The sequence below is a fragment of the Pavona decussata genome, unplaced genomic scaffold (assembly GCF_977016875.1).
Source record: "Pavona decussata unplaced genomic scaffold, jaPavDecu1.1 SCAFFOLD_214, whole genome shotgun sequence".
Taxonomy (NCBI): domain Eukaryota; kingdom Metazoa; phylum Cnidaria; class Anthozoa; order Scleractinia; family Agariciidae; genus Pavona; species Pavona decussata.
The window spans coordinates 29,895-57,439 of record NW_028145619.1 but is presented as its reverse complement, the minus strand read 5'-3'; the positions used below and the strand labels follow the sequence as shown (position 1 = coordinate 57,439).

Below are 27,545 nucleotides of genomic sequence, written 5' to 3'. Positions count from 1 at the left end.
GCCACTTTCTTCTATTTTGTTACTTTCCAGATAACATATAAACGGACGCTACGCATTGTTTTCAACCGTTTCAACCGAGTTCAGAATTGAAAACCGCTCTATGTTGATGCTGTTGTTTGTTTGTCCCGGCTGGAGGTAGAAATGCGTAACACGATGCCTAATGGTAGTTCCACATCTTTCAAATTGTTCCAGTCTGCTTCGAGATCACTTTGACGTCCTTTACCAGGGTGAGAACTCAGTGTCCGGATCGGCTTTTATATACTCAAAATGCCAAGATTAAGTGGTCACTCACGAGAGTCGAACCAGAGGTGGTCTCTTCCGGACACAGGTCTGACACCTCTACTTATTCGAAAAGAATTTATTGCATACATTTTCCTAGTTACAATACGAGCAGTGCTACGTTGTCACTAAAAGCTCCTTATAAACTCTGAGTAGCGTAGTACACGCAGCGAACATAGAAATCAGAGCGTGCGTTAATTGGTCGCTTACAAGAGGTTAAACTCTGACAACAAACTTTGACGTTAAATTGTTCGAAATGTCTAAATTTTAGTTTGTAAAGTAGAAATAACATTCAAGTGTGACGGTTGCCGCTATTGTCAGTTAGCGGAAGTTCTTTTGTGTTAAACAATAAAACAACCTATTACGTCATGAATTCTAACTTGGCGGCGCCCGGGAAATTTAAAAGGGAAAATGAGCGATCATCAAATCCTGTTTTGTCCGACACAGAAATATTATTTCCATGTTTTCCAACAAAATGTAAAATAAGGTTGTTGTTTCAACAATTTAACATTAACTTATATAACAGTGGAGGTTTCCTTTAAAAACAATGAAAATTATTATGCTGTTAGCTTAAAAAGTAGTCGTGGTCACTTACGTCCAAATGGCCTACTTAAATATCTTAAAACAAGCTGTCGCCGTCAACTACTTCAGTACTACTATTATTTATTATATCTCTCAGTTAGTACGCGCGGTGTGATTGGTCAATTTTGCTGTCCGCTAAATTTCAAAGTCGTTTCTTTCCCGCGCGCCCGATTAACCTCAGGAGATATAACAAATATCCTCGTTTTCTCGGTCCGTACTGTAAGTTACGGACCCTCGCTTTTCCTGTTGATTTATAGCCCGCGCGCTTCGCGCTTGAGCTATAAATTAAGGAATGTCGATCCGTAAAATTACAGTACGGACATCGAACTCGGTTAGTGAGAGGTATTTAATGCCTGCGAAAAAGGCATCCCGCATAATTAACAATTGTTAACTCAAGATGTCATAGAACAAAGCTATGCCATTTTTGCTGCCGCGCGTACGTCTACGCATGCGCATCTCGGGATGGTTCAAGAACCTCTAATTTCTTAAAGAAGGTATCTACTAATTCAACGATAGTTTAGCGCGGTTTATGACTATGCGGGAAGAGAAGGTCTTGGCAAGGGCTTTCGAAAGCCAAACAGAAAATTGGGGATAATAACGCATTTTTCAGAGATAATTGGGCTTTAATTTAAAAAAAGCAAAAAACGAAAAAAATCAACATGAAAAAAAAAAAAAAAAAAAAACGAACAAAAAAAAAAAACAACAAAAAAAACAAATGCTGTCCGTTGTTTTAAAAGTTTTGTAACTTTTTTTGGGACTTATTCTTGCTTTTAAACTACTTCTGCATGGAAAATACTTGGTTCTCCCCAAGTTTTCTTTTTGGATTTCAACGGCCATGGCGAAGATCTGCTTTACCTGTATAATCATAAACGGCGCAAAAATTTCTTTATATTTGGACGCACTGTACTTAGTGTCTCACAGAAAAGTGTGCAACATAAAACGCCCAGAATGTCCTAGATTGAAACTTTCCGCCACTTACATTTTCTGTGTCAGTGGGCAGGTATATCACATAAGAAACTGGCTTTTGCCAAAAATTCTGTACTGTAACGAATGCTACTTCAACAACTATTTATAATACAAAATGCGCCCTACATACAGTAATGTATATCATATGAAAACTTGTGTATCATTAATTTCCTGCCGCAACGAAGCTCACTATAAATTATTTATTCCCTAACATTTTCCTTGAGAGGGTATGTCACATAAACATTATGTATTAATATTCATAAAAATCCTATACAGTCACATAGACCGCGCCAGATTTAATAAATTGTTCATCACTCTAAACATGTCCGACATAAAAGGTTATGCGACAGCGAAAATTTTTTTTACATTCATTACTGCAAATTTCGTTCAGAACGATAAAATATATTAAAATTCATAAATTGAACCGCGGATGCAACGATTCGTAAACGAGAGACCATAGCATTTATGTAAGCAACTTAAACAGCTGTAAAAATAAAGCCTGGAAATATTTTTGGGTTTGATCAGGATCGAAACTCATGGCCTCTACGATACCGGTTCAGTGTACTATCAACTGTGCCATCAAGCCAACTGCAGGCTGAATATTTTTTCAGGCGTACAGAACTGGGTTGGTCTCTTCTTTTTAAATACTTGAAATAAAAAAGTAATTGAAAAAGCTACGTTAATTATCCAAATCTGCTAGCTCTATGAAGGAAATTAAGGAGAATTAGGGCAGGATCGCAGCAACAAAAACAGCTTCGAGCAATTGATAACCTCTCTGTATAGTGTTTCTTATCAGGCGTAACCTTTCAGGATTAATTAATTCAAAACTGGAAGCTTCTGTGGATGAATTTGCAAGTGAAATATCCCGTCCAACCTCTTTTCCCGTAGGAACTATCATTGACTTGAGGTACTCTTCGATCTCTGTTTCTTCGTTTATGTGAGCCATGTCCACTATGGCCACAGCTTGGTTGACGTCAGCTTCGAGATCAACAAGCTTTTTGACAGCTTGCATGTTGCCGCGGATCACTGCTTCGTGCAGAGGAGTGTAACCTTGTTTATCACCGGCGTTAACATACCACGCACCTTTCTTTACCAGCAGATCGATTATGTTGACGCTGTTATTTCTGCTTGCGACATGAAGGAGAGTCTCGCCAGGAATTTCTTTCAGAACGTCAACACGAGTTTGAAGTATATTATCTATGGCGTTCTCTGGAGGATTCTCCCCCCTCCCAGATTCAAAGACCTCTCCAAAGTCTTTTACGTCCAAAGAACCCCCATTGGTCCGCTTCAGAAATAAACCCAATAAATGTCTGTCTACCAAGACATAGTGCCAGGATGGTTTGCCTCTGTCTTTTCCACGAACAAGGTAAATTCTTTCTTTAGGGTTCTGCTTGTATTCCATACCAACATCTGCATTGTATTCAAGCAAAAGTTTAACAATCTGTTCATGTTTATTCTTGACTGCGATATAAAGAGGAGTTCTGCCTCTCTTGTTCCGTAGATTGACGTTACAACCCGCCTCAATCAAAAGCTGAGTAACTTTAAAGAGTCCCCTACTAACAGACAAGTGGAGAAGAGATTCTCCTTCAGAATCTTGAAAACTCACATCCGCGTTGTTTGCAAGCAATAGTTTAGCGACGTTTTCCTGATTATTCTTAACTACACCACTAAGTGGTGATGAACCGTCTTTGCTTCGCTGGTTGATGTCAGCTCCATGCTCCAAAAGCAGGTGAGTGGCCATGTAGTTGTTCCAACCAGCCGCCAATAACAAAGGTGCATTCTTGTCATCGGTTCTTTGGGCATTAACGTCCGCGCCAAGATCAATAAGGGTCTTGATCATTGTACTTGATAATGTTAGACTCCCCCACAACAGAGGTGTGCGATTGCATTGAGCAGGAGTATCAGCATCTACGCCATCATTTAAAACAAGCTCCACCGCCATTTCCGCATCATCAGATTGTGTGCAATTGTGTAGCTCTGTAAGTGTTTTGAATATCTCGACAAACCCTTGGTAAAGTTTGTCGATTTTAGCATGGCCCGACTTTTTCGTCTCCAGACTCGACAAAATATCATCTGCACTCTTTCCTGGGAACAATTGAGCATCATTTCCTATTTTAGAATTCATCTCTTTTACAAAGTTATCGAGAAGGGCATGCGCTTTCCAGACAATACCATACTCCCCTTCAAAGACCGCCGCCTGTAGCAGGTTAAGTCCTGATCTTCTATCAACTTGCAGGAAAGACTGTTGTGAAAGCCTCTCTAGACTAAGCTGCAATGAACAACATAGGGTTAGTGAACGAAATACAACAAATTCCAGCTCTACTGGCTGGTACTTGCAGGTTTATGGTAAAAATTCATGGCTTTAAAGAAAAAATCTGCCTCTTTTCTAGCTTTAACGTGAAAATTTTATAAGTTTGTACACAGAGTTCTGACAAATTCGATTTGATTGTGGAAGACAAATCTCCCTTTGCCAATTTTACTAAGTACAATAAAAAATGTTGCCAAAATGAATCCTTAGTGAATTTTAACCGTCATCTGCTTACATTTGGTTCGATTCTGAACGAACAATACAAGATCCGGCTTCTCATACCGCTTCCAACATATGGAGGCACAATAATCGTTGCCCGAAGGTCAATGAATACGGATAGCAGAGACAAAGTGCCCAGAGAAATAAGACGATTCATCACGTAGTCGTTACTCTAAGACAACCACCGCAAATTTCTGAGCCCTCAGTGACTGAGTACGGTGCGAGAAATTCAAACTTCCATAAGGGCGGGTTCGAAGGATGAACAAGACAGGGCATTCAAAGAGACCAGGCCAGTTTCTTATACGATGAAATAAAACTCCACCGAACCCGTTGGCTTGTGCGATACAGAAACATTTTAAGCAAAGAATGCGACAATCTGCAAGGGATTATTAAAAAGCGGAAGAAAAAGATTTCTTTGTGGTGACTGTATTTTTTGGTTAACTGGAGCCCTTCAAGTAGCTTTTCATTCAGTCAAAGAGAAAGGGTGAAACAACTTAATATCTCACCGGCTGTTTATAACTTGGTCTTGCTCTATTCCTCAGAAGCAACTGCACTATGGATTGATGACTGCGGTGTTCAGCTTTTTGAAGAGGTGTACGCTGAAACTAAAAATACCGCAATGAAAATGAAAGTCAACAAACATACTTTTACGCTTCCAATACAAACAGCACATTGTGCCGAGACAAAGGTAAAACACTCTTACAAAGAGAAACAGCTACAAAGTATTAAACAGCTACAAAATATTATCCGTGGCTCACGAACATATGTGCTTAAAACCCCTAATTGCATTAAAGGGGGGAGGAGAGGGATGGGAAGGGAACTATTGTGGCTTAAAGAAAATTTGTCGACTTAACACAGGGTTTTGTACCCTCCAAAGAGACTAAACTGTTGTCTCTTGATATGAAAACTCTGATGGCAAGGGAAGGAAGGACGCCTTTAACAAGAATTCTTGATTATAAACCTAGTCGAAACCGCCCTAACACCTCATTGGTTAGACTTAACGCAATATTTGTACCAAGCACCGATGACCTCAACGGGTTATCACGTGGGCATCATGTCGCCGGGTTCCATAATGTTTGCTTTTTTGACAAATATGTAATTATGATTCTGAATCCCTTGGGGGGGGGGGGGGGGGTTTAATCCCTGTAAGGAACTATACGGGAAGGCTCCACCCAAAAGGGTACCTTTTTCAGGATGGAGGTAGGGATTTTATGAGCTAAATTGGAGAGTATAGAAAAGGGCAGGGATCTCTGTCACTTAGGTATTGAAAAGCCGGGCCTTTCAAAGTTTCTCTAACAGACCAACCGAAAGAAGACGCATTTTTCTATTAAGGTATGCGAAAAGGATACTATTTTCGTTGAAAGGTACATGAAAAAGTTACCTTTTCAGTACAAAAAGTGGTCCATATACATCTTATTCAAGGGTTTTACATATAATACAACACGCGCAAATATTTTGCGAGTTGCGGAGTATTTCGGGGCTCGGAAAATACTAGCATTGAGCAAAATGTCCGCGTGTATTAAATGTAAAACCATCGAATAAGAGATTTACTATTCCACTAGGAAAAGATTTTGTTATTTTCGTTTCTCTCTCTGGTAAGAGTGTTGAAATACAGCCGGCATTATCTGTCCATCCAGCTCTGATCTATCAGTATATGACGCGTGCGAATGACGTAAACAACACAGAAAGCCAGTGACATGTCCTTGCCCGTATTCCCTCTGTCGTAAACCAATCAAACCGGGGCACTACAGTGTATTACGGTCTTGAATTTTGCACGTATTTTGCATGACACAATAGTGGAGTAATAAAAAAGGATAATGGTTTGGATCCGGGGGCAAAGCTTCCTCATATAAAACGTTCTTCAGTCCCCCCACCCCCAATTCTTCCAATTGTTAAAAAGTAAGTTCCCTTTCTCTCTGACAACTAAACGTAGAAAAATTCTGTCTTGGCTAAATAGGTAAGAAGTGGAGCACGTCTGTTTACTTAACTCACCCTGTCTACAGCGTTGACGTTTGGACCATGTTCTAACAACAGTCTGACAACAGATTCCTGTCCATACCAACAGGCAAGGTGGAGAGGCGTCAGAGAAAACTGGGGGGAAAATGAAGACAGGAGATGTTGGCTTTACGGGGTCGTATAATTCTTATGCTAAGAATCTTTATCAGTCAAACAGCCTGGCACCATATCCGCCCTAAAACTTGGTACAAAGAAAACGATCTACGGCCACACAAAAAAACATTTAAAAACATTTTCGTTTTTATGTACTTAGAAGTACATAAGAGGTACATTTGGGCTCTTCAATTATTTCTTCTTTATTGCGGCAGAATTGTGTTTGCTGGTCAGAAACCTAATCCAATATGGGAGCGGTCCACTGCTTCTTGTGCCACAGTGTAAGTTATCCTCCAATTCAGTTATAGCTACGACGGGTCATCTGGGATATTTCCAGTATAGCAAAAAACCTAAGCGTTCTCAGTAACCTTTTTTTCCAAGCAAGTTCCCTGCTTCATTTTTTAAAGGCTTAACTCAGAAGTACGCGGATTTTAGTGTGCTATCTTCGTATCAATTAAAAAGCTTTCAAATTATAAACACTAATTATACAACTACGTTTCATAACGTTTTTACCAGTGACAACACGTCAGAACGACGAAGTAACGACCTTATCTTTGATCTACATGAATGAAGAGGATATAAGACCTGATCTCTTTGGTCCACATCTTCACCACTATCAAGAAGCATTTTGACAGTCTCGTACTGTCCACTGATGGAAGCTTTGTGTAATGCGGTTCTTGATGCCTGTTGAAAAGTGCATGTATCGAGGTTAAGGTTAACAGCGGATAATAAGCCCTTGATGATATTTGTCCCTACCCAAGGCGGTGATGCTTGTTAGCCTTCCAGTCATGACCCACTAATCTGTGGGAAAACCAAGCATCATATCGTGTAGTACGAACAATCCCCCCAGGCTAAACCGCTAGGCATTTCCTTATATATGACATATATTCATTGTAAAATGTAATTATATATTCTATATGTAAAGTCTGTAATTTATAACAATTTGAAAATTTTGAAAATGCAAAGAAATGTAAAATAAAGTTGTTGTTGTGTTGTTGTAGTTGTAAACAAAGCCAACCGGTGACCTTGACAAGGCCTATGGCCAGGTTTTTACCGTTATACCATTTAAGTTTTTCTCCCCGTCTAGGCGATGATTTAACCATTTAAAGGGAACTTCCTCTCCTGTAAAAATTGGCGTTGAATTGCTTGAGAGATAACCTAATTTGAAATTTCTTTTTGACAACGTAGAAGTAACACGCCTCTTAGACGCCATATTGTTGTTGCTATCGCAAGGAAGCAAATGTTCTTTTGTATGCAGCACATTGGCTGTCACATAACGTAATTCATTGGAAAATGGTGGCGCACGCTTTGTACATCAAAAGATTTCTTCCACTTGTTAAAACATATTGAAATTTAGCTTTTATTTACAAAAATTCTACGCCAGCGTTAAAACAGCGAGGATTCCCTCTAAACCCCCCAATGCCAGCAATACCCCGTGGTAGACTTAAAATATCTTATTGGACTGAATGGGAGAAGTTGTCTTTAAACACAGAAAACTTAAATTTGGTGATCAGATCTTTCATTACTTTGATCTGCGTGCATGGTGGATTAACCATTTATATCACTGGGAATGTCTGGCACGCTGATTCTATCCGAGGTAGCTACCTCGTCAGCGCGCAAAAGAAATTAAACACCGATTCCCAAGACTTCTTACCCATTACCCGTGAAGAGAATGAACATTTAATCAAGAGATGGGATAATATGTGTGAAAATTGCACCAAAGTTAAAAAATATTCGTTTTCTGAGGTACGTTCGTCGTTGAATAGAGGCAGAAACCTATAAGGGAATTAGAAAATGAATATAACCAATCAAATCGCTCTATTCCTGTGACGCAATTTTAGCGCGAGTGTTCGTTCCTTGTTTTAAATAGTGTGTTTTCCAAACGTGGTACTTAGTAAAAAATGAATATTCGACGCTGTGAGCTGTGAGTCCTTTTGCGTTTCTGATAGGAGATGAACAAATGGAATTAAAATAAATGAAATATTATGTCTGTGAGCTGTTTAAAAAAGATTAATAAGTGAAAGACCATCGCAGTTATGAACTCAAATTAAGAAGGAATTCTACTGCACCGGTATCGCAGAGATCATGAGATCATAACACCGTCCTTAATTATGAGTTGCTTTCATAACTGTGACGACCTTTCATCTGTTAATTTTTCATATTTTGTTTCTATCTGAACTTACTTTGGCCCTTTCAGCTCTCATTGTGCAGCTCGTTTCCTGCATTTTACCCTGAGTTATAAACAACAAAACATTAACGAGCGTAGTTTGATTTTTTTAGATTACTTTGTAGTAAAACTTACGTTAACATATCGTTCGAAAGCAATATTACGATATTCAATCAATTTCTGATAATGTTGTAAACATTGCCGTACAATTCTATTCTTCTCAGTTTCATTTTGGTTTAAAAGGGGTAGTGTCGCGGAGATCTTGTGTCATTTCAGAAACTGCAAAACGTTTTTGTGGCAGAAGCCTAAAATTAATGGTCAGATTTGCTATAAATTACCACTTCAGTGTTCTAAAACTGCCCCCATAGTCTCTTTCTTTAGATGGACTGGTACGAAATGAATTGCAACTTGAAACAGGTTTGGCTAACTTTTTTGAAGTTCTCGCATTTTCGTCTCCCACGCACGTTAGAACAGATCATGAGCTGTTCCTTTCACGAATTCAGTTGATTTCTTTCTTTTGCTGTTCTATAATTATTTTGCAACTAAGACAAGGTTCTCTTGCACCATTTTCACCAAAACAGGTCAAAATCCTCTGCAACTTTCCCTTTAATTTAATTTACTATCACACTGAGTTAACTTTTCTTCACACGTCGAGGTGATTTTAAAAACGCGTAAAATAAACTAACTGGAGGACCCCCTGAGGGGTCAAACGATAAAACCAAAAAGCATTCGTACCATCTGAATTTGAAAACTTGTGTTGGTCCAGCCTGTATTTGTTCTATGTTCTGATTCACTTTTTGGAAACGGAGAGGCTGTACGGCTTACATGGGCGCCCTGGCCTGATTCAGCCCACCTTGCACCTGCTCCCCGATCTTGCTCAGGCTTTTGAGGGGGAGAGCCAAGGTTACTTTCTACTCCGCCTGCCTCAGCCCACCTTGTACTCGCATCTTGATCTGGCTCCGTTTGTAGAGGAACGTCTTCTGGTTAGATAATAATCCAAAAATACAGAATAAATACACAAACAGAACTCATTAGGTGGTTAGCTGGCGTCTGCCCTTTCATAATTCAAAGGCAATGCCTAAACGTGGTAAAAATAAAGCATTCGAAGAATGATGTTTTATTCAGTCACTGACACAGGTATAACTCGAAAAAGAAAAATCAAAGTTCTTCCAACAGGAGTTGAACCTATGACCTTCTGATTACTAGTTCAGATGAACTACCAAAAAAAGCTATAGGAAACTCGTGGGAGCAGGTTCAAACGACAAACATCATGCACGCAACTAGGATTCTTGACAATCCTAGCATTGTGCAGGATGTTTGCCACATAAACCTAGTTTAATAGCCTTAGCTCCTACGAGTCTCTTGCGGTTCAGTGGTAGAGCATCCAAACTAGTTATAATAAGGTCTTAGGTTCCAGTCCCGTTGGGAGAAATCGGATTTCTTTTTTCTGAGTATGCCTGTGTCACTTGCTCAATAACACTTCTTTCTCACGTAGATGTAACCAGGCTTTAAAAATTTACCATCACATATATTCCATGACAACAAATCATTTGTTTTATGTTTTGTTTCACTGTAACTGCCAAATGACAGCATTTAACCGAGGTATATTAGCCTTATGAAGCGAAAAGAACGGTTAATGATTCAAAGAATCAGAGTTTCTTTCAAGTGTATCTACAAAACTGCCGTGTTCATTTGCTGTACATCTGGAAGATGTTTCATTCATTTTGGGTACGTCTTGTATCCAGCTTACCTATTCCTGCAAACTCACAGGGAGGAACCCGAAAATCAACAAAGAACATTTAAAACATCTTTACCCAATGTTTTGAACGAACACTGACAACCACATAAGTCTCAATTGTGTTGCTCTTCAACTTATAAGGGAACTGGTCATAACACGTTTATTCGAAGAGGACCCACCTTGTCTAGGATAGGGTGGTTATCGAAGACCCAAGCTATCTCGTAAACATTACCGAAAAAATATAATTGGCTTTAAAATTTGAGTTGGCACAGAAATATTCAGCTAGCAAGAGTCAGCAATTGCTAGATAAACAAGAAAAGTGAGGTTTGGATGGAGGGTGGCTATGCAATAAAGACGCCATCTGTTCACGTTGAGGAAGGGGGGGGGGGGGGGGGGATGAAGGCAGAGGCCACTATCTTTTTTGGGGTTTGGTGGGTCCTGTTCAAGTACAGTAGTTTTGACCACTTCCCTAAAAGCTTAATTTTACTGAAGCAACCAGTTGTAAGTCCCTGATTCACTCACTTAACATTTCCACGTTACTCCGCTCTTCTTCAATGGTTGTCTTCAATCTCACAGCGTCCACGTGAAGTATTGTCCTTATTTCATCTGTCAGGAGACATCGCTCTGCAACTTCGTTGAGGTGACCAGAATGACAGTCAACCAAAAGACTTTCAAGGTTTTCTACAGGGCACTGAACTTTTATTGTCAAACCGTCGGACGTGAATGTCTTCAGGATTAAGTTGTGGGACTCTTTTAAATACTTTGTAAGCGAACCAACTTCTTCGTTTGTAGAAAGGTTATCAGGTTCCATGGAGAGAACCTTCTGCTGTATCACAGAATCAAATATTTCCTGTTGTTCATCATTCAGGTCTTCGGAGGTGATTTTAAGTTGCAACGTAATAGTCTCAGTGCCTATAAATCGCGAAAAAAATAGTTACTTAAATGTGTGCAGCTCCTTTTTGCTCGGACAAATCTTTTGCAAGGTTAAATTGCTATAAATGGAAGACAAAATCTGCCAATATATGTAGACCAACATATGAGTTTCGGTGGTGTGTTTCAACATCCACCAATTCGATTAGTTACAGAACGGCAATTATATGTACAGTGGTGCTACAATGCCGCTGAATTACAACCAACTTTGGTCATTTCTGAAGATAACAATCCAAATTTACACTAAGCGTATTTCAACAACCAGATTTGAAGAAGAGATAGCTAACATTCATTCAATAAGATGGCAAAAGATAGTTTAAAAACCTCTCAAAAGAAACTGAATTTTATAAGACCTTATAAAATGAAGATCGTCTAGGAATGTCCTGTCGATAAAGAGGCCGATGTGTGGACAAGTCAATGCCATAAGGCACGTAAATGCGATGTCGTTGTAGGACCTTGTAACTTTTCTCTTCAGTCTGCATATTACATCCTAACGTGTGACCATTCAAATGAAAGTTACTGAGCAGTACTTTCCTAAGGTGCTGCGAATTGTGCTGTACAAACTGGTTCTTAGTTTTGAGTCTGAGGATAAAATTGTGACCTTTCAAATGAAAGCTACTGACCAGTACTATCGCGTGGTGTTCTTTATTATGGTGTACAATGTGGTTCTAACATTTGAGTCAGCTGTGGATGAGCTCGTAATGTATGCCAATCAAATAAAAGCTACTGTGCAGCACTTTTCTGTGGTGCTGTTTATTATGCTGCGGAAGGTGGTAATTATTTTTCAATCTGTGGATGAAATCCTTAAGCGTCAACATTCATATTAAAGCTATTATTTGAGAAGTAATGTCTTGTGGTGCTTTAGGCATCTATACTCTTTTAAAATATCTAAATTTGGAACCTGGATTATTTTTTGACCTTTGGCACTCTTGGGATTGAAAGGCGCACTTGTGGTGATCTATGTAGCAGGACAAGACAAACCTGTGTCGGACGTGGATCCTGGAGTTTCTTGTCTACTGACAGTTTGGAGAGATTTTGCATCCGAGAATGATGGACCATCTTCTTCTGTTCCAAAGGTTTTCTTTTCCTCAGGAAGTAGAGGTTGATACCCTAAATGAGGTGCACCAGCTTCGTCTGGTGTGTCTGCACTTGACTGGTCTTCAAAAAGGAACCCTACTTTTGAAGTTTTGCCACTCACACGAGAAGGCCCTGTAAAACCAACGTTGATATTTTGGTGTAAAATCGTACTCGTAAAACTTTAAGGTTACAGTGTAGAAAGCCGGGATAAAATTCAAATTCAACGTTAACACCAGGGCAAAGCTGACAGGATAGATCTTGCTGTTCATATTTTGCAGACAGAGCTATATTAATGGCACACCGAAGACTGTTTCAAAGTGCGTTTTGATTGAGACATTCGTCCACAAAAGCGGATCCTGTCCTTGAAAAACTCCCCCAAACCAGGAAAACGCCACAGACCAAAAGATAAATCCGGTTCAAATTGCGCAACCCCCGGGCACGTCACATAGTCAAACCCGGGTATGCCGGAGGGGGAGGGAAGGGGGTGGGGGAGGGCGAGGCGAGGAGGATATTGACGGTTTTTTAATTGATCGGCGACAATTTTCATTGCGATAAACTTCACAAAAGGAACTAAATCGTCGTTCCTTTAAGATGTCACACTGGCCAACATTCTCATTATTGAATGCTTCAATTGCAAGTAACAGGAATCTGCTTATAACAGCTTCTTTCGACAGCTTGGTTAGCCTAACGTTCCTTTTTTTAACGGTTCGGGCCCAGGTTGCATGTATTACAGGTTACCCCTCACATTGTGCCAGGATTTCCCAAGGAGAACGTGTAGGAAGCTACGTACAATAGTCATGGTATCACTGTATTCACAGGCACCCGAATATATAAGGAAACATGTTAACTCAAATCTAAAATTAAACGGTGCATAACACTAACATTTATTTTAAAAATAACACTTCCTGTTCAAACATATGTCTGGTTTAATCTGTACCTTGAGAAAAAGTGAATTCTGAAATGCTCCTTGACCTCCTTGAATAAGTTCCCTTGCTTGAGGTTACTGTATCTTTTTTGGTTTCAGAAACGCTCCTTTTTAAACGAGGCTCGCAAACTGACTTCAGTGATTCTGCAGCAGACTCCCCTGGAAACCAAAGACAAAAACAGACCATTAGACACATTTATACCATTTATGCTTCGAATTTATCACTGCTATTTGCTATCTGGGTCTTTCCTCTTATTTATCAATGACCACTAAAAACTTGCCCTCTGGACAAAAGGTGCGTAAAGCATAGTGATACATGTAGGTAAAGGCTAAAATAAATTACGAAGATGTAACTATACCTAACTGCAGGCATATTACAGGTCTTTGAATTCAATAGTCACATATTTCTCACTCGTAATCTGGTCGTTCTGTTTGTTTTGCAAACAACCTTAAACTTATAATCAGGTAAAGAGTTATGTTGAACTCCAATAAGCAGTGAGTAAATTGGTGAAAATTTCTAGGGTGTCAGTTTTGAGGCTGAGGCTGTTGAAACGCCAGTTGAGTAGTTCCTTATACTGAGGATTGCCTGATATGCGGTGTTTTCAAACTGATTCGATACGCATATTTTACTGGTATTTGGCCTTTTTTTTATACAATTTTCATTATTGTGGTGTCATCATTGAACATTCTTAGTTTAATTTCATCACTCAAAGTTGGTGTCTAGGCTCAAATGAGTTGGGGAAACAAAAGGTACAGGGCTGCGAAACTCCACTTGATAAGCGGTAAAAAAAATTCGAGAACTAGTAAAATACTGGGCACATGAGAATTACGCTTCTCATTAGAAGCTGTGTGACATTTCTTCAGTATTTAGGATCTTATTAGGATCTCTTATTTTTTTTCCCACTGGTGAAGACAAGCGCAAGGTTTTCAAGATCCCAATTTACCCCCTCGGTATTTTAGGATTCTCGTTTCATTTCACATTGAAATAAGGGTGCAAAATACCACTTAAAATACATACCATGAACCAATCTCAACATCTTCTCCACGAGTGTCTCACATTGTTCCTTCCAACCGTACCTCGTGTCATAGGATGCTCTCAGTGCTTTGATCTCTTCAAGCCTCTCTCCATGTTTCAACCGGACGTCTTCGATAGCTTCTGCCCACTCTGTTGGGTCATCTGAATCAACAATACATGATTTCCCGGATGAAAAATTCTTTACTGCTCTAGCAAACCCCGATTTTCTACCCACAAGGATGGGTAAACCAGCTGACAGGGCCTCAAGGGCAATGAGACCAAATCCCTCTGATTTGGATGGCATGATGGCAAGATCCACTTCACAGAACAGGTCTTTCATGTCTTCCCGGCTTTTCACAAACCTTCTCACAATCAGTTGCTCTTCAATGATGCCACACTGGAGAAGCTTTTCTCTTACCTCGTCCTGCTTTCCGTCTGTTGCACCTACAAAGACAAGCTGATAAGGTTTCTTTTTCAGCCGATGATTGGTAAATGCTTTGGCAGCAACATTGTATCCCTTTAGTTCAAAGTCTTCATCATCACCACGACCACATAACAGAACTTTGAACTCGCCATTCTCCTTAGGAGCCTGTTCTAAATCTCCAAATTCCCTATCAAAAAGTCCTGGGGTAATCGAATAAACATCTTTTTTACGCCGTTGCAAATACGAAGAGTAAGCTTCTTCCAGTCTGGGTCCAACAGGTACGACAAGATCAGCCAGTTTACAGAGGCCAACTTCATCCTCATGCTTCCTTTCACCCTTTGAAATAGGATTAGGGTAACGTTTGTACCTGCTGAGATCCTCTGGAGCAGTGTGCACCACTTGCACCCATTTTACGTCTTTACTTTTCCGTATGACTTGGCCTTGCCGACCAAGCTTTACACCATGACCAACAACAATATCCATCTTTAGATCATAAGGTGGAAAGCTCAACCAATCGAGTGGTTCAAAGCCTACGCATTTCTTAACATCGACAACTGTTATCCCATATCCCTGTGCTTCTATTTTGTCTTCATATTTACAATTACCCTCCGGGACAAGGAAGGAGACTTGCAGTTCAGGATGCTGTGCCAGGTGAATCGCAAGCTCCCTGTTAAAAGTGGACAAACCACCAGCTGATGAGGTCCACTCACTGGCAAGAAGAGTTACGTTTAACAATTCTCTCGTGAATAAGTGAACTCTTTGTTCAGGCGCCACTTTTGACATGGTTGTAACGAAGAGCACAGGAAAAATCTGTGAAAGAATAACACAGACTTTCAGAGGGCAGCATTAGAACAGCTCACATGGCAACTTTTCTTTGAATGTCTCACTTTAGAATTTCAACCAGGGACTCACAAGTTGGCACAATTTTGCACAGGATAACAAACAATACTAGGAGAAACGTCTAAAGTAGTGATCAACTAACCCTCATTCGAATGGTAACGATCAACCTGTAGATTTCATCTATAGTCGCAAACGTTATTTAAAAGCAACTTTATAAAGAATACAGTGGGACTCTGTTAACTGGCCACCAGCCTGCGAACGCAGACGTATTTCCGGCTGTCGCTTCCCTTCGCCAAAAAGAAGCGACAGCCGGAAATACGTCTGCGTTCGCAGGCTAACTGGCCACGAGTGAGAGTTTTTTTTTATATCAGAAAATGCCGAACTGCATCCAACTAGTGCTTTGACCAAAAGAAATGACCATAACACCGTTGCCCATGGAATTGAATGTAAGACTTCTGAATAATTCTCGTCAGGTATACCAATCTTGGATGGTTAAGTTGCAAGCAACTACCATCGATTCGTCCATCAGTCTCTCTCAGAGTTCCCCTAATGACTGTGACTGCTAAAGTATAACATATTCTAAGTCCCTCCCCCACTTCCTCCCCCATGAGATGCAGTTTTATGAACAGCTTATGGATCAAGCCTTGCTTATAAAATTTGTACCTGGTTTGTACCAGTGGTAAGGATTGGCGAGCTGTGTTCACAAATCGATTCTATTTGGGTGTCTTGGACAACTCCCGTGGATAATTTTTGCTAAATTTACTCTAATAGCAAAGAAACGTACCTATTTACAAGACAAGTGATTACTACCAGTTCTTCACGTCAGAGTTTCCTGTAGAGTAAGGGACACTGAAAGTTAATTTCCAATCAGAGCTTGCTGAGTTAATTTCTTGTACATGCATGTCTGCCAGTTCCACTAAATAGTTTCTAAGGCGGGGGGTGCGGGGGGAGAGATTCCAAGAGACATGCCATAACTAAAAGGAAGCAAGTGAATGCCCTTTTTTCTTAAAAATGGTAATGAAAATAATGCTAATTTATCTATATACTGCATGTATCACATTGTTCCATGGCGGTTTAAAATTCTTCTGTGGGTTTGAGATCGGACATCAGAATGCAAAGGCGCCACTGGAAGCCAGTATCAATGACATGCAGTGTACATAGCGCAGTTTCTAAGTAGTCCAGTCCACATTTGATATCACCCTCCCACTCACCCAACCCACACATGAATGTAAAAGACGGATGAAATCAGAGATAAAGATAGACCACCACACTGGGGACTACTTCTCCTACTCTTTGTGAACATTGTGTGCATGTGGGTTCTTTAGCGTTCCACAGATTATTACTGAACAACTGGTTTATCGGCCTTATCTGGGAACGCTAGAAAATCTAACCTTTTGCAGATTTCATTACAAAGGCAGCACTTTCTCCTCAGTTATTTGAAGACCCAAGTGTTGGTCTGGCCGGAGTTTGAACCCACGACCTGCTGCATGGTAGTCAGGGGCTCTACCAACTGAGCTAACCGGGCGAGCGCCCCATCAACCAGAGGAATAATGTGGAGCCAAAATGGGCCCCTAATTACCCTAAGTGGAGTAGATTTTATACTGCATGTTTACAGCCCTGCAGTGTAAAAGCTCTTAAAGTTACCGTGTACCTTCAGAGAGAAAATTTTTGGATTTTCATTTTTTTAGATAAAAATAAACTTCCCAGTGAGTTCTTACAAACAAAAAAAGAATTTTAGAAAAAGAGTGAGTATTTGCCGAGAAATTGGGACGTAAGCGATTTCCACCGGAAGTTAAATTTTACTTTGATTGACAGCATATTGCTGCCGGTGTAACCACCCGATGCGATAATTGCGCGAACGGTCTTTCTATAGTCTTGAATCCCTCACGTTCTCGCACTTTTAATATCCTGTATTTAGTGGAAGAACTTGCGTTTGTTCGAGTACGACACTGATATAAAAGAAGACAAAAGCTTTAAAGTAGGTAAAGGTCTTAAAATCTTCCAGCGAAGCGAATGTTTGGAGACGCGCTTGTTTCAATTCGCGAGTCCGTGAATCGCGCTTCATGAACATCCTATTTTATATTTGCGGCTGAACGTTATCAGATCACTTGTGTTCGGGTATGTAAAACTTACAAGTCTGGGCAAGTGGAAACAAAACAAAAACGCAATTGAAAAATAACGCTAAGAAGACTAACTGTATAACGGTAATTTCCAAAGCGTTAAACGAAGTCAACTCTTTTAAAAGGTTCCGTTTAAACGTTTTCTTTCAAGCGTCAAACGGATACTTGTTTCCTATTTGCAGCATTAACAATTTGGGACGTTCATTCAAGAGCGAATTTTCACCCAAACTTTCGATAAGCAATTTCGAAACTTCGCAATTTTCAACAATAAGATGTATTCGCCGGCTTTTCGACTGAGGAGTAGCAAGAATTTTCGTTTTGACTGAGACAATACATGCGGTTACGGTAGTTCCCCGATAATTCCGTAGCGCTTTGTGCTGATAATTTTGCCCGCCTCAGCCGCTTCTGCTTCGGCCCAACAGCTTTACTTGATGAGGTCGGCTTCAGTCCCCATTTTGGTTTTTCCCATAATCACTGCAGATTTCAAAATCGACGTGCGCGTAAAACAAATACCGCAGATACCCAACAAAATGGTGAAGGAATTAATTATATTACTCTGGAACGCGAGTACGTGCAAAACTGAGAGAACATTTTCACAGGAGGTGACCGGAAGAAAAAGTAGCTTGCAAAATGATTGGCTAATTTTCCATGAAGGCGTTAGGGGGCGGTACTTGTTTTGGTAGCGAGAATTTTTTTCAAGCGCTGTTTTCTCAAACTTTAATTTTCGCTTGTAGGGGACACTTTCAAGAGTTACAACTCAACAACGATTTGACCGATTTCAGTAAAATTTGGCCAGATGCTAGAAAAATATATAACCAACAAAAACATGTCGGGGAATTCGATAATTCTAAAAATGCTTTCCCTGAAAGCCATTTCCGTGCGTTCACTCCGCATGGTTTTCTCGCAGTTTTGAAAATGTTTTGTAACTTTTGAACGAAATCGAATTAAGGAAAACCCCGACACGCTTTTTAAACTTTTGGGATCCTGACCTGGAGAAAAAAAAAGACTTCCAAAATATAAAAATGGCATTAAGTTGGAACTCTTGAACGACGATCTGGACCTTCAAGTTCCGACTTAACGAAAAACCTGGGAATTTACTTTCTTGGAAAAGAAATGAAATATTTGAATACCCAGTTCTATAAGCTTTAATTTGATACAGGGTTTTGGGTATCTGTGATGTAACTGAGAAGCGCTATGTCTGTTTAACTGAAGCCACCCCTGAAGGTACACGGTAACCTTAAAAATATATCCTTGCCATGTGGTAAGAACTGAAAGCAAAGACTGGGTGGCCTGCCACCTTTATATCCTGTGAGAGGGAGGGGTGGGTCTGCACACATCTCACACGTTTCCCTCTAGATCCACAAGGGAGAGGGTAAATGACTAGTACATCTCTACGTGAAAACTTGGATGTTTAAAGTTGTGGGTATTTTTAGTTAAATCGACTCATGTTCACATTACCTAAAATGAATAGTCTCTACCCTGAGCTGTGCAATAATTAAGGGATGTTAATTTCAGACGAGTGTTTGATAGAAGAGGCATTCACTAAATAAATTCTGAGTATGCATGCTCAATAAGCAAATAAATGTTAATGTGTAGGCATCAAAAGTATTTATTGCATGAATCATATATTTGTATCCTCTACAATTTGCAATGGTCATTTAAAAAAAGGAAGTCAGCAAGGTTGTTTATCCTCAATATTCACTGCAAATGGTTGAATAGTATTAGAGATCTGATCAATAAACCATGATATTGCTTTATAGTTCCCATACAAAGCATTCAGAATATGAGTCAGCAAAAGTGCATGGGGGAGAGGAACAATGGAAAAAAAGCACAAGTTCCCAGGACTAAATAATCAAGCTATTTCCAATATCACAGCAGTTTCTGCATAACTAATCAAAACTTCAACTACAAATTCCTGGCAGATCTTTGTCAGGGGTGAGAGTTGAGGATGAATAGTAAGGAGTGAAAGGTAAGGTGTGAGGGTGCATGAGAATTATAACAGAGAGGGGTGAGGAGGGAAGAGTGAGGGGTAAGGAGTAAGGGGAGCATGAGATGTAAGAAGAAAGGGGTGAGAAGTAAGGAGAGAGGTGTGAGGAGAGAGAGGCAAGGAGTCAAGGCTGAGGAGTGAGGGAAGAGAGGTGAAGAGTAAGGAGTGAGGGGTGAGGAGTAAGGGGTGCATGGGATGTGAGGGGTGAGGGGTGAGAAGTGAGGAGAGAGGGGTAAGGGGTGAGGACTGAGGAGTGAGGGAAGAGGGGTGATGAGTAAGAAGTAAGGGGTGAGGAGTGAAGGGAGAGGATTGGAGAGGAGGGGTGATGAGTGAGAAGTAAGGCATGAGGTGTAAGGAGTGAGGAGAGAGGGGTGAGGAGTGAAGCATGAGGAGTGAGGAGTAAGAAGTGAGGAGATTTGGGAGGAGTAAGGGGAGTAAGAGGTGAGGAGTAAAGGGAGAGGATTGGGGTAAATAGTGAAGAGTAAGGCATGAGCTGCAAGGAGTAAGGAGAGAGGGGTGAGGAGTGAAGGGACGGGGTTGGGGTGATGAATGAGGAGTAAGGCATGAGGTGTAAGGAATGAGGAGAGAGGGGTGAGGAGTGAAGGGAGAGGATTGGGGTGATGAGTGAGGAGTAAGGCATGAGGTGTAAGGAGTGTGAGGTGAGGTGTGAGGGTGTATGAGAATTATAATAGAGAGGGGTGAGGAGGGAGGGGAGAGGGGTGAGGAGGGAAGAGTGAGGGGTGAGGAGTAAGGGGTGCATGAGATGTGAGGGGAAAGGAGTGAGAAGTGAGGAGAGAGGGGTGAGGAGTGAAGGGAGAGGATTGGGGTGATGAGTGAGGAGTAAGGCATGAGGTGTAAGGAGTGAGGGGTGAGGAGTGAAGGGAGAGGATTGGGGGTGATGAGTGAGGAGTAAGGCATGAGGTGTAAGGAGTGAGGAGTGAGGGGTGAGGAGTGAAGGGAGAGGATTGGGGTGATGAATGAGGAGTAAGGCATGAGGTGTAAGGAGTGTGAGGTGAGGTGTGAGGGTGTATGAGAATTATAATAGAGAGGGGTGAGGAGGGAGGGGAGAGGGGTGAAGAGGGAAGAGTGAGGGGTGAGGAGTAAGGGGTGCATGAGATGTGAGGGGAAAGGAGTGAGAAGTGAGGAGAGAGGGGTGAGGAGTGAAGGGAGAGGATTGGGATGATGAGTGAGGAGTAAGGCATGAGGTGTAAGGAGTAAGGAGAGAGGGGTGAGGAGTGAAGGGAGAGGATTGGGGGTGATGAGTGAGGAGTAAGGCATGAGGTGTAAGGAGTGAGGGGTGAGGGGTGAGGAGTGAAGGGAGAGGATTGGGGTGATGAGTGAGGAGTAAGGCATGAGGTGTAAAGAGTAAGGAGTGAGGGGTGAGGAGTGAAGGGAGAGGATTGGGGGTGATGAGTGAGGAGTAAGGCATGAGGTGTAAGGAGTGAGGAGAGAGGGGTGAGGAGTGAAGGGAGAGGATTGGGGTGATGAATGAGGAGTAAGGCATGAGGTGTAAGGAGTAAGGAGAGAGGGGTGAGAAGTGAAGGGAGAGGATTGGGGGTGATGAGTGAGGAGTAAGGCATGAGGTGTAAGGAGTAAGGAGTGAGGGGTGAGGAGTGAAGGGAGAGGATTGGGGGTGATGAATGAGGAGTAAGGCATGAGGTGTAAGGAGTGAGGAGAGAGGGGTGAGGAGTGAAGGAAGAGGATTGGGGTGATGAATGAGGAGTAAGGCATGAGGTGTAAGGAGTGGGGAGTGAGGGGTGAGGAGTCAAGGGAAAGGATTGGGGGTGATGAGGAGGAGTAAGGCATGAGGTGTAAGGAGTGTGAGGTGAGGTGTGAGGGTGCATGAGAATTATAATACAGAGGCGGAGGAGGGAGGAGAGAGGGGTGAAGAGGGAAGAGTGAGAGGTGAGGAGTAAGGGGTGCATGGGATGTGAGGGGAAAGGAGTGGGAAGTGAGGAGAGAGGGGTGACGAGTGAAGAGAGAGGATTGGGGTGATGAGTGAGGAGTAAGGCATGAGGTGTAAAGAGTGAGGAGTGAGGGGTGAGGAGTGAAGAGAGAGGATTGGGCGTGATGAGTGAGGAGTAAGGCATGAGGTGTAAGGAGTGAGGAGTGAGGGGTGAGGAGTGAAGGGAGAGGATTGGGGTGATGAGTGAGGAGTAAGGCATGAGGTGTAAAGAGTAAGGAGAGAGGGGTGAGGAGTGAAGGGAGTGAATTGGGGGTGATGAGTGAGGAGTAAGGCATGAGGTGTAAGGAGTGAGGAGTGAGGGGTGAGGAGTGAAGGGAGAGGATTGGGGGTGATGAGTGAGGAGTAAGGCATGAGGTGTAAAGAGTAAGGAGAGAGGGGTGAGGAGTGAAGAGAGAGGATTGGGGTGATGAGTGAGGAGTAAAGCATGAGGTGTAAAGAGTAAGGAGAGAGGGGTGAGGAGTGAAGGGAGTGAATTGGGGGTGATGAGTGAGGAGTAAGGCATGAGGTGTAAGGAGTGAGGAGTGAGGGGTGAGGAGTGAAGGGAGAGGATTGGGGTGATGAGTGAGGAGTAAGGCATGAGGTGTTGTAATTGTTTTCTGAAATTTGATTAATTTTTATTGTGTAGTTATTAGTAACTTAAGTATTTAAATAATTGTTCCTGAAAAGCCCCATTGGGGAGGTAACAATAAAGTATGTATGTATGTATGTATGTATGTATGTATGTATGTATGTATGTATGTATGTATGTATGTAAGGAGTGAGGAAAGAGGGGTGAGGAGTTAAGGGACTGGATTGTGGTGATGAGTGAGGAGTAAGGGGGTGCATGAGATGTGAGGGGAAAGGAGTGAGAAGTGAGGAGAGAGGGGTGAGGAGTGAAGGGAGAGGATTGGGATGATGAGTGAGGAGTAAGGCATGAGGTGTAAAGAGTGAGGGGTGAGGAGTGAAGGGAGAGGATTGGGGTGATGAGTGAGGAGTAAGGCATGAGGTGTAAGGAGTGAGGAGAGAGGGGTGAGGAGTGAAGGGAGAGGATTGGGGGTGATGAGTGAGGAGTAAGGCATGAGGTGTAAGGAGTAAGGAGAGAGGGGTGAGGAGTGATGAGTGAGGAGTTATGCATGAGGTGTAAGGAGTAAGGAGTGAGGGGTAAGGAGTGACGGAAGAGGATTGGGGTGATGAGTGAGAAGTAAGGCATGAGGTGTAAGGAGTGGGGAGAGAGGGGTGAGGAGTGAAGGGAGAGGATTGGGGTGATGAGTGACGAGTATGGCATGTGGTGTAAGGAGTGAGGAGTGAGGGGTGAGGAGTGAAGGGAGAGGATTGGGGTGATGAGTGAGGAGTAGGGCATGAGGTGTAAGGAGTGGGGAGAGAGGGTGAGGAGTGAAGCATGAGGAGTGAGAATAAGGCATGTGGTGATTTGGGAGGAGTAAGGGAAGCAAGGGGTGAGGATGCATGAGAAGTAAGGTGTGAGGGTGAGGAGTGTGGGGAGAGGGGAGAGGGGTGAGAGCAAGGGGTGAGGAGTGAGGGTGCATGAGAAGTGAGGTGTGAGGGTGAGGAGTATGGCGAGAGGGGAGGGGGGTGAGGGGTGAAAAGCAAGGGGTGAGGAGTGAATGGTGCATGAGAAGTGAGGTGTGAGGGTGAGAAGTGAGGGGAGATGGGCGAGGAGTGAGGGGTGATGGGTGACCCTAGGTTTTGAGAAACAGTGAACAGTTTTAATTTAACTATGTATAAGAATAATAGACCATATTCGTATTCTCGGTATTGAACTGGATCGAGCTTGCAATGGAGGCTCTTGCGGGGGAATATATTAGAAACTATTTGCATGTGAAAAGATTTCCCCGCATGAGCCTCTTGTGCAAGCTAGTTCCAGTTTAATACTGAGAATATGAATAAGGTCTATTGCCCTGGTAGAACCACTGCAGTACCAAATCCTTGGTTATTGTTAAGCAATAATTGCTTGGACAACATTAAAAAAATGTGGATCATGTGACAAGTTGATGAGGCATGCAAACAACTTGGAAATCTCTTCCATTTTGAATCTGTAACAAAAAATAACTCAATGGCTTCACATGTGCACTTAATTTTTAGAGAAATAAACTTTATGAATTGGTTTGCATGATGTTCGACCTATTTCTTTTTGTTATTCAAAATTGTATGTTCGTCGGTAATCATCCCACATGATTAATGTTAAACTAAAATTAAATTTTGGTTCTCGCACACAGGTTAATTTACAAATACATAACTTATTGTTACATACACATAACTTACAAATACATAACTTATTATTCCCGACAGATCATAGGTTCACCTTATCTCCCACCCTCCATCCTTCATGATCCTCACCCCACCCCTCAATCCCCACTCCTCAAACTCACCCCACACCCCTCACCCCCAAAATAGACCTGCCTAAAATTCTTGGCACTCAGAGAAGCTATCCAGTCAAAACATCAAAATAAAACAAAAGTTGGCCAAACACCAATATACGTTGCATCCGTTAAAATAATTTATGCACTGTATTGAACAAGTAGCTTGCACTTACATCCCTGTAGACAGTTTGACAGGGTTGCCAATATTGCCTACGCTGGCCTACATTGGACACCCTAGGCATACTACAACTTTAATCTATATATAATAATTGCATCATTATTGGGCTACTGCCAGATACCATAATGAGTTACAAGACAGGCTGAATAACCAAATCCTGTATACCAGCATAATTGATTTTATGCATGAGCACCTGAACTTTAATCCAGTTGAAAACCAGCCTAATTCAGGGCCTGACACATGGTCAATATACACTGTATTACCGACCTTTTCAGAAAATAATAATTGTTTCCAGGTGTTTTCATGTGTGATCACTGCCATCAGAAAATTCTGGATGCATAATAAATTTATCTGTGACTGGGGATGTGGATCATTATGATCTCATGACTCCATAAAGTCAGAAAAATGTCAGGCAATTGCTGAGAACCCAAAACTCTGATTGTTTAGGAATTTCCTATTATAAATTGTAAACTTAAGGCCTTCTTTAGATCCATATTAATTTTCACCTTCTTTTTTTGTTAACTATCAAAAAACAACTCTCTCTTCCTTTGTAATAATATTATGGTGACTGTGCCTTGCACCCCATAAAAAGCTGATACATATATTTTAAAATTTCATTAAAGATATGATTGCAAGTCTATAAATATCTGCATTTAGAAGATATTAATTAAAAGTCCATTTATTGACAGCATGCAGAGTCAGGTGTGCTTGGGAGGGGGGGGGGGGAGGTGGGTTCATTGAAAAAATGCTAAACAGTCAGAAAGAAATGACAGGAGGAAGGAGGGCTCATGCAGGTTTCTCTCCCCATCCCACCCACAAAAATAAATAAATAAATAACAGTAGCCCTAACAGTGATTAGTTAATTTGTCATTTAAATTAATCAAATAGGACAAGATGTTCATGATTCAGGACAAAAACAATGGTTTGATCTTTTTTTCTCAAATTTGTTCCTGCAGACAGCAATGAAGTGTCAACAACCCATACAATAGTTATTAAACATATAACAATCTCTTCTCTCCTTGTGGGAGACAATGATTGCAGTCTGTTTGCTTTATTATATCTAAGAAAAATAAGGGACTTTTGTGTTCTATGAAATCAAGCAAATCTGAATGAACTACACCTGAAAGTGAGACTACAAGAGGAGAGAGGAGGCACGGCATTTGAACTTAGCTGAGAAGTTTTTTTCAAACACTCCGCTGCAAGTCACGTATCTGTGGATGGTCGAAAGACAATTTGTTATAATTAAGTCCACTAAAACAGTCAAAAGTGCCCATTATTAACAGGTGAATGATTGCTTAATTCCCTGCCTAATAATGCTTGGCTTTCATGGTAGCTATTTCTTGTGCTTGTGTATAAGCTAGCTACTTTTTATGGAATTCAGAGAAATAATTAAAGTAATTTTCAAATTTTGAGGAAACTGCCAAATATTCACTTGTAAGAATTTCCGAATTAATTGATAAAATGAACCATAGACCCCAAGTTTGAGAACCTGAAATGCTGGTCATATGTGTTGTTAAGAGCACCGCAGGCGATAGCAGCAAGCGCCAAAGGCGCAAGCTTCTAGGGGAGTCTGGGGGCATTCCCCCCCCAAAAAAATTTGAAGATTAGGGTCTCTAAAATGGCCATTTCGTGCAATTCGTGTAGTTTTTCAACATGTTTTACGAGCCATTTATTTGTTATTTGTAGGAATCATGGCATGAAAATTAAGATTCTTTTAGGAATTGGCTGATTTTATCAAAAATTCAGAGCTTGAACACAAATGCGGGTTTTTACTCAGTCGCGGCGGGTCAGCAGGTTTAAACGTTCAAATGCGGGCCAGACCCACATGACGCGGGTCACTTGGGGTGATGATGATGATGAACCTTTCCTGATAAAATATAGAGCAGACTGAACTTTGCTCAGAAAGAAATTATCGGATTAGACCCTTTTAGTTATAATATGCATACAAATTATATGCCAATTATATGCCATGCAATGTTGAAAATGAAAATGTCAAAGACAGTCCAGGTATCCGGGCTGGAGTGTTCATATGGGAATAAATTTTCAGCTTGGTTACCAAGATTCAATACAATACAATATTTATTTTGCCATATACACAACAAAAACAGAGATCTTAGTAACTGGGCCAGCCCGCATTCTCATATGGACACATCAAAATTTTAGTAAAGAAAAGAGTGGCTAGGCAAGATCTCGAAAACCGAGCCAGCCCGGTCGACCAGGCTCATATGAAGAGGCCCTTAGTTGGATTTATGTGACTAATTGGGCATGGCCCAATGATGTCATAGATTGAACTACATTCACACTAAATGGTTATTGACCAAATTCGATTGGATAAGACCAAACCTATGCTACGTTACAGTAAACAGATTTTTCCCTTACAACGGCCTCAAAAGTTAATAGGCAAATGATCACTTCAATTAGCCTATAAACTATAAATAAGCCATTATTTCATGATATAATGAATGTATATATGTAAACTATTCAAGGCACTAAACAATAACCTGATTTCTTTTCTAAAATTGCAAAGTCTGAAGGAATCTTTCCTTATTCAAACTGTAGCAACCAAATACATAAGCTTAAAAGCTTGTTTCAAAGTGATTCATCATTGATACAAAGTAAATTATCAACACCTTCTGCACAATTCGGCTTGACGCTTGTACTTATGTAGTTTGCAGAATCTGCATCATCCAAAGCAGAGAACAATAACCTAATTTCTCCAGTACGAACTTATCTTTCCTTGTTTAAACGCTTGGGTTTTAGTTTGATCCCCTCTGATTTTCGTAAAGGAACTAAACCGGAAGTAAATCGAAGGATGCCTGATTGGCGAAGGTACTGCAAATCTTAGCAAATCTGAATTCCCTTTGAGTTAAAATCAGGAGACTGAAATGCAAAAACAAAGCTTTTAAGATACAAACGTTCGTTCTCGAGCTCATAATCAGTTGCTAATAGGAAATAGTTTACCTTTAAGTCAGCAAATTCCTGATTACGCTTGCAGAATCCATTTCCCTGTTTTCGTCCACGGCAAACCCCACTGAGTTCAACTCTACCCTCTTTCCTTTAGATAAACTTTCTGTTTTTGCCTCCTCAAAGCTGGTCCAGTGCTTTTATCATGCTAAATTCAGTGCCGTTTTATGTTAAAATTCGCCTGAAAGTCAGTCAACAAGAAAAAATTAATGTAAATTACGGGTGTCGGATGTCACGAAATGTCCGATACTACCAACTCCCCAGCGGGGCGGGGCGGGAAGAAGAGAGACCCTGGGAATGAGGTTGCGATACTACAGGATTGGTAAATATCGATACGCGCGAGAAGTATCGGTATCGCGCGCGGGCTCTGGGGTAATCTCTAACTTATGAAAAG

At 41.2% G+C, this 27,545-nt stretch overlaps 1 protein-coding gene across 1 annotated transcript; it reads right to left on the bottom strand.

Moving 5' to 3' along the window:
- Nucleotides 1–343: 343 nt before the first annotated feature.
- Nucleotides 344–27,351, bottom strand: LOC146460073 (uncharacterized). Its single transcript, XM_085088366.1, has 12 exons — nt 27,149–27,351; nt 16,364–16,411; nt 14,319–15,549; nt 13,313–13,459; nt 12,280–12,507; nt 10,891–11,280; nt 9,366–9,610; nt 8,647–8,694; nt 7,049–7,147; nt 6,347–6,445; nt 4,861–4,959; nt 344–4,096 (listed from the first exon to the last, which is right to left on the bottom strand). The coding sequence occupies exons 3-12, from the start codon at nt 15,520–15,522 to the stop codon at nt 2,552–2,554; spliced, it is 4,104 nt and encodes a 1,367-aa protein (XP_084944492.1). The 5' UTR covers nt 15,523–15,549; nt 16,364–16,411; nt 27,149–27,351; the 3' UTR covers nt 344–2,551.
- Between the last annotated feature and the right edge of the window lie 194 nt (nt 27,352–27,545).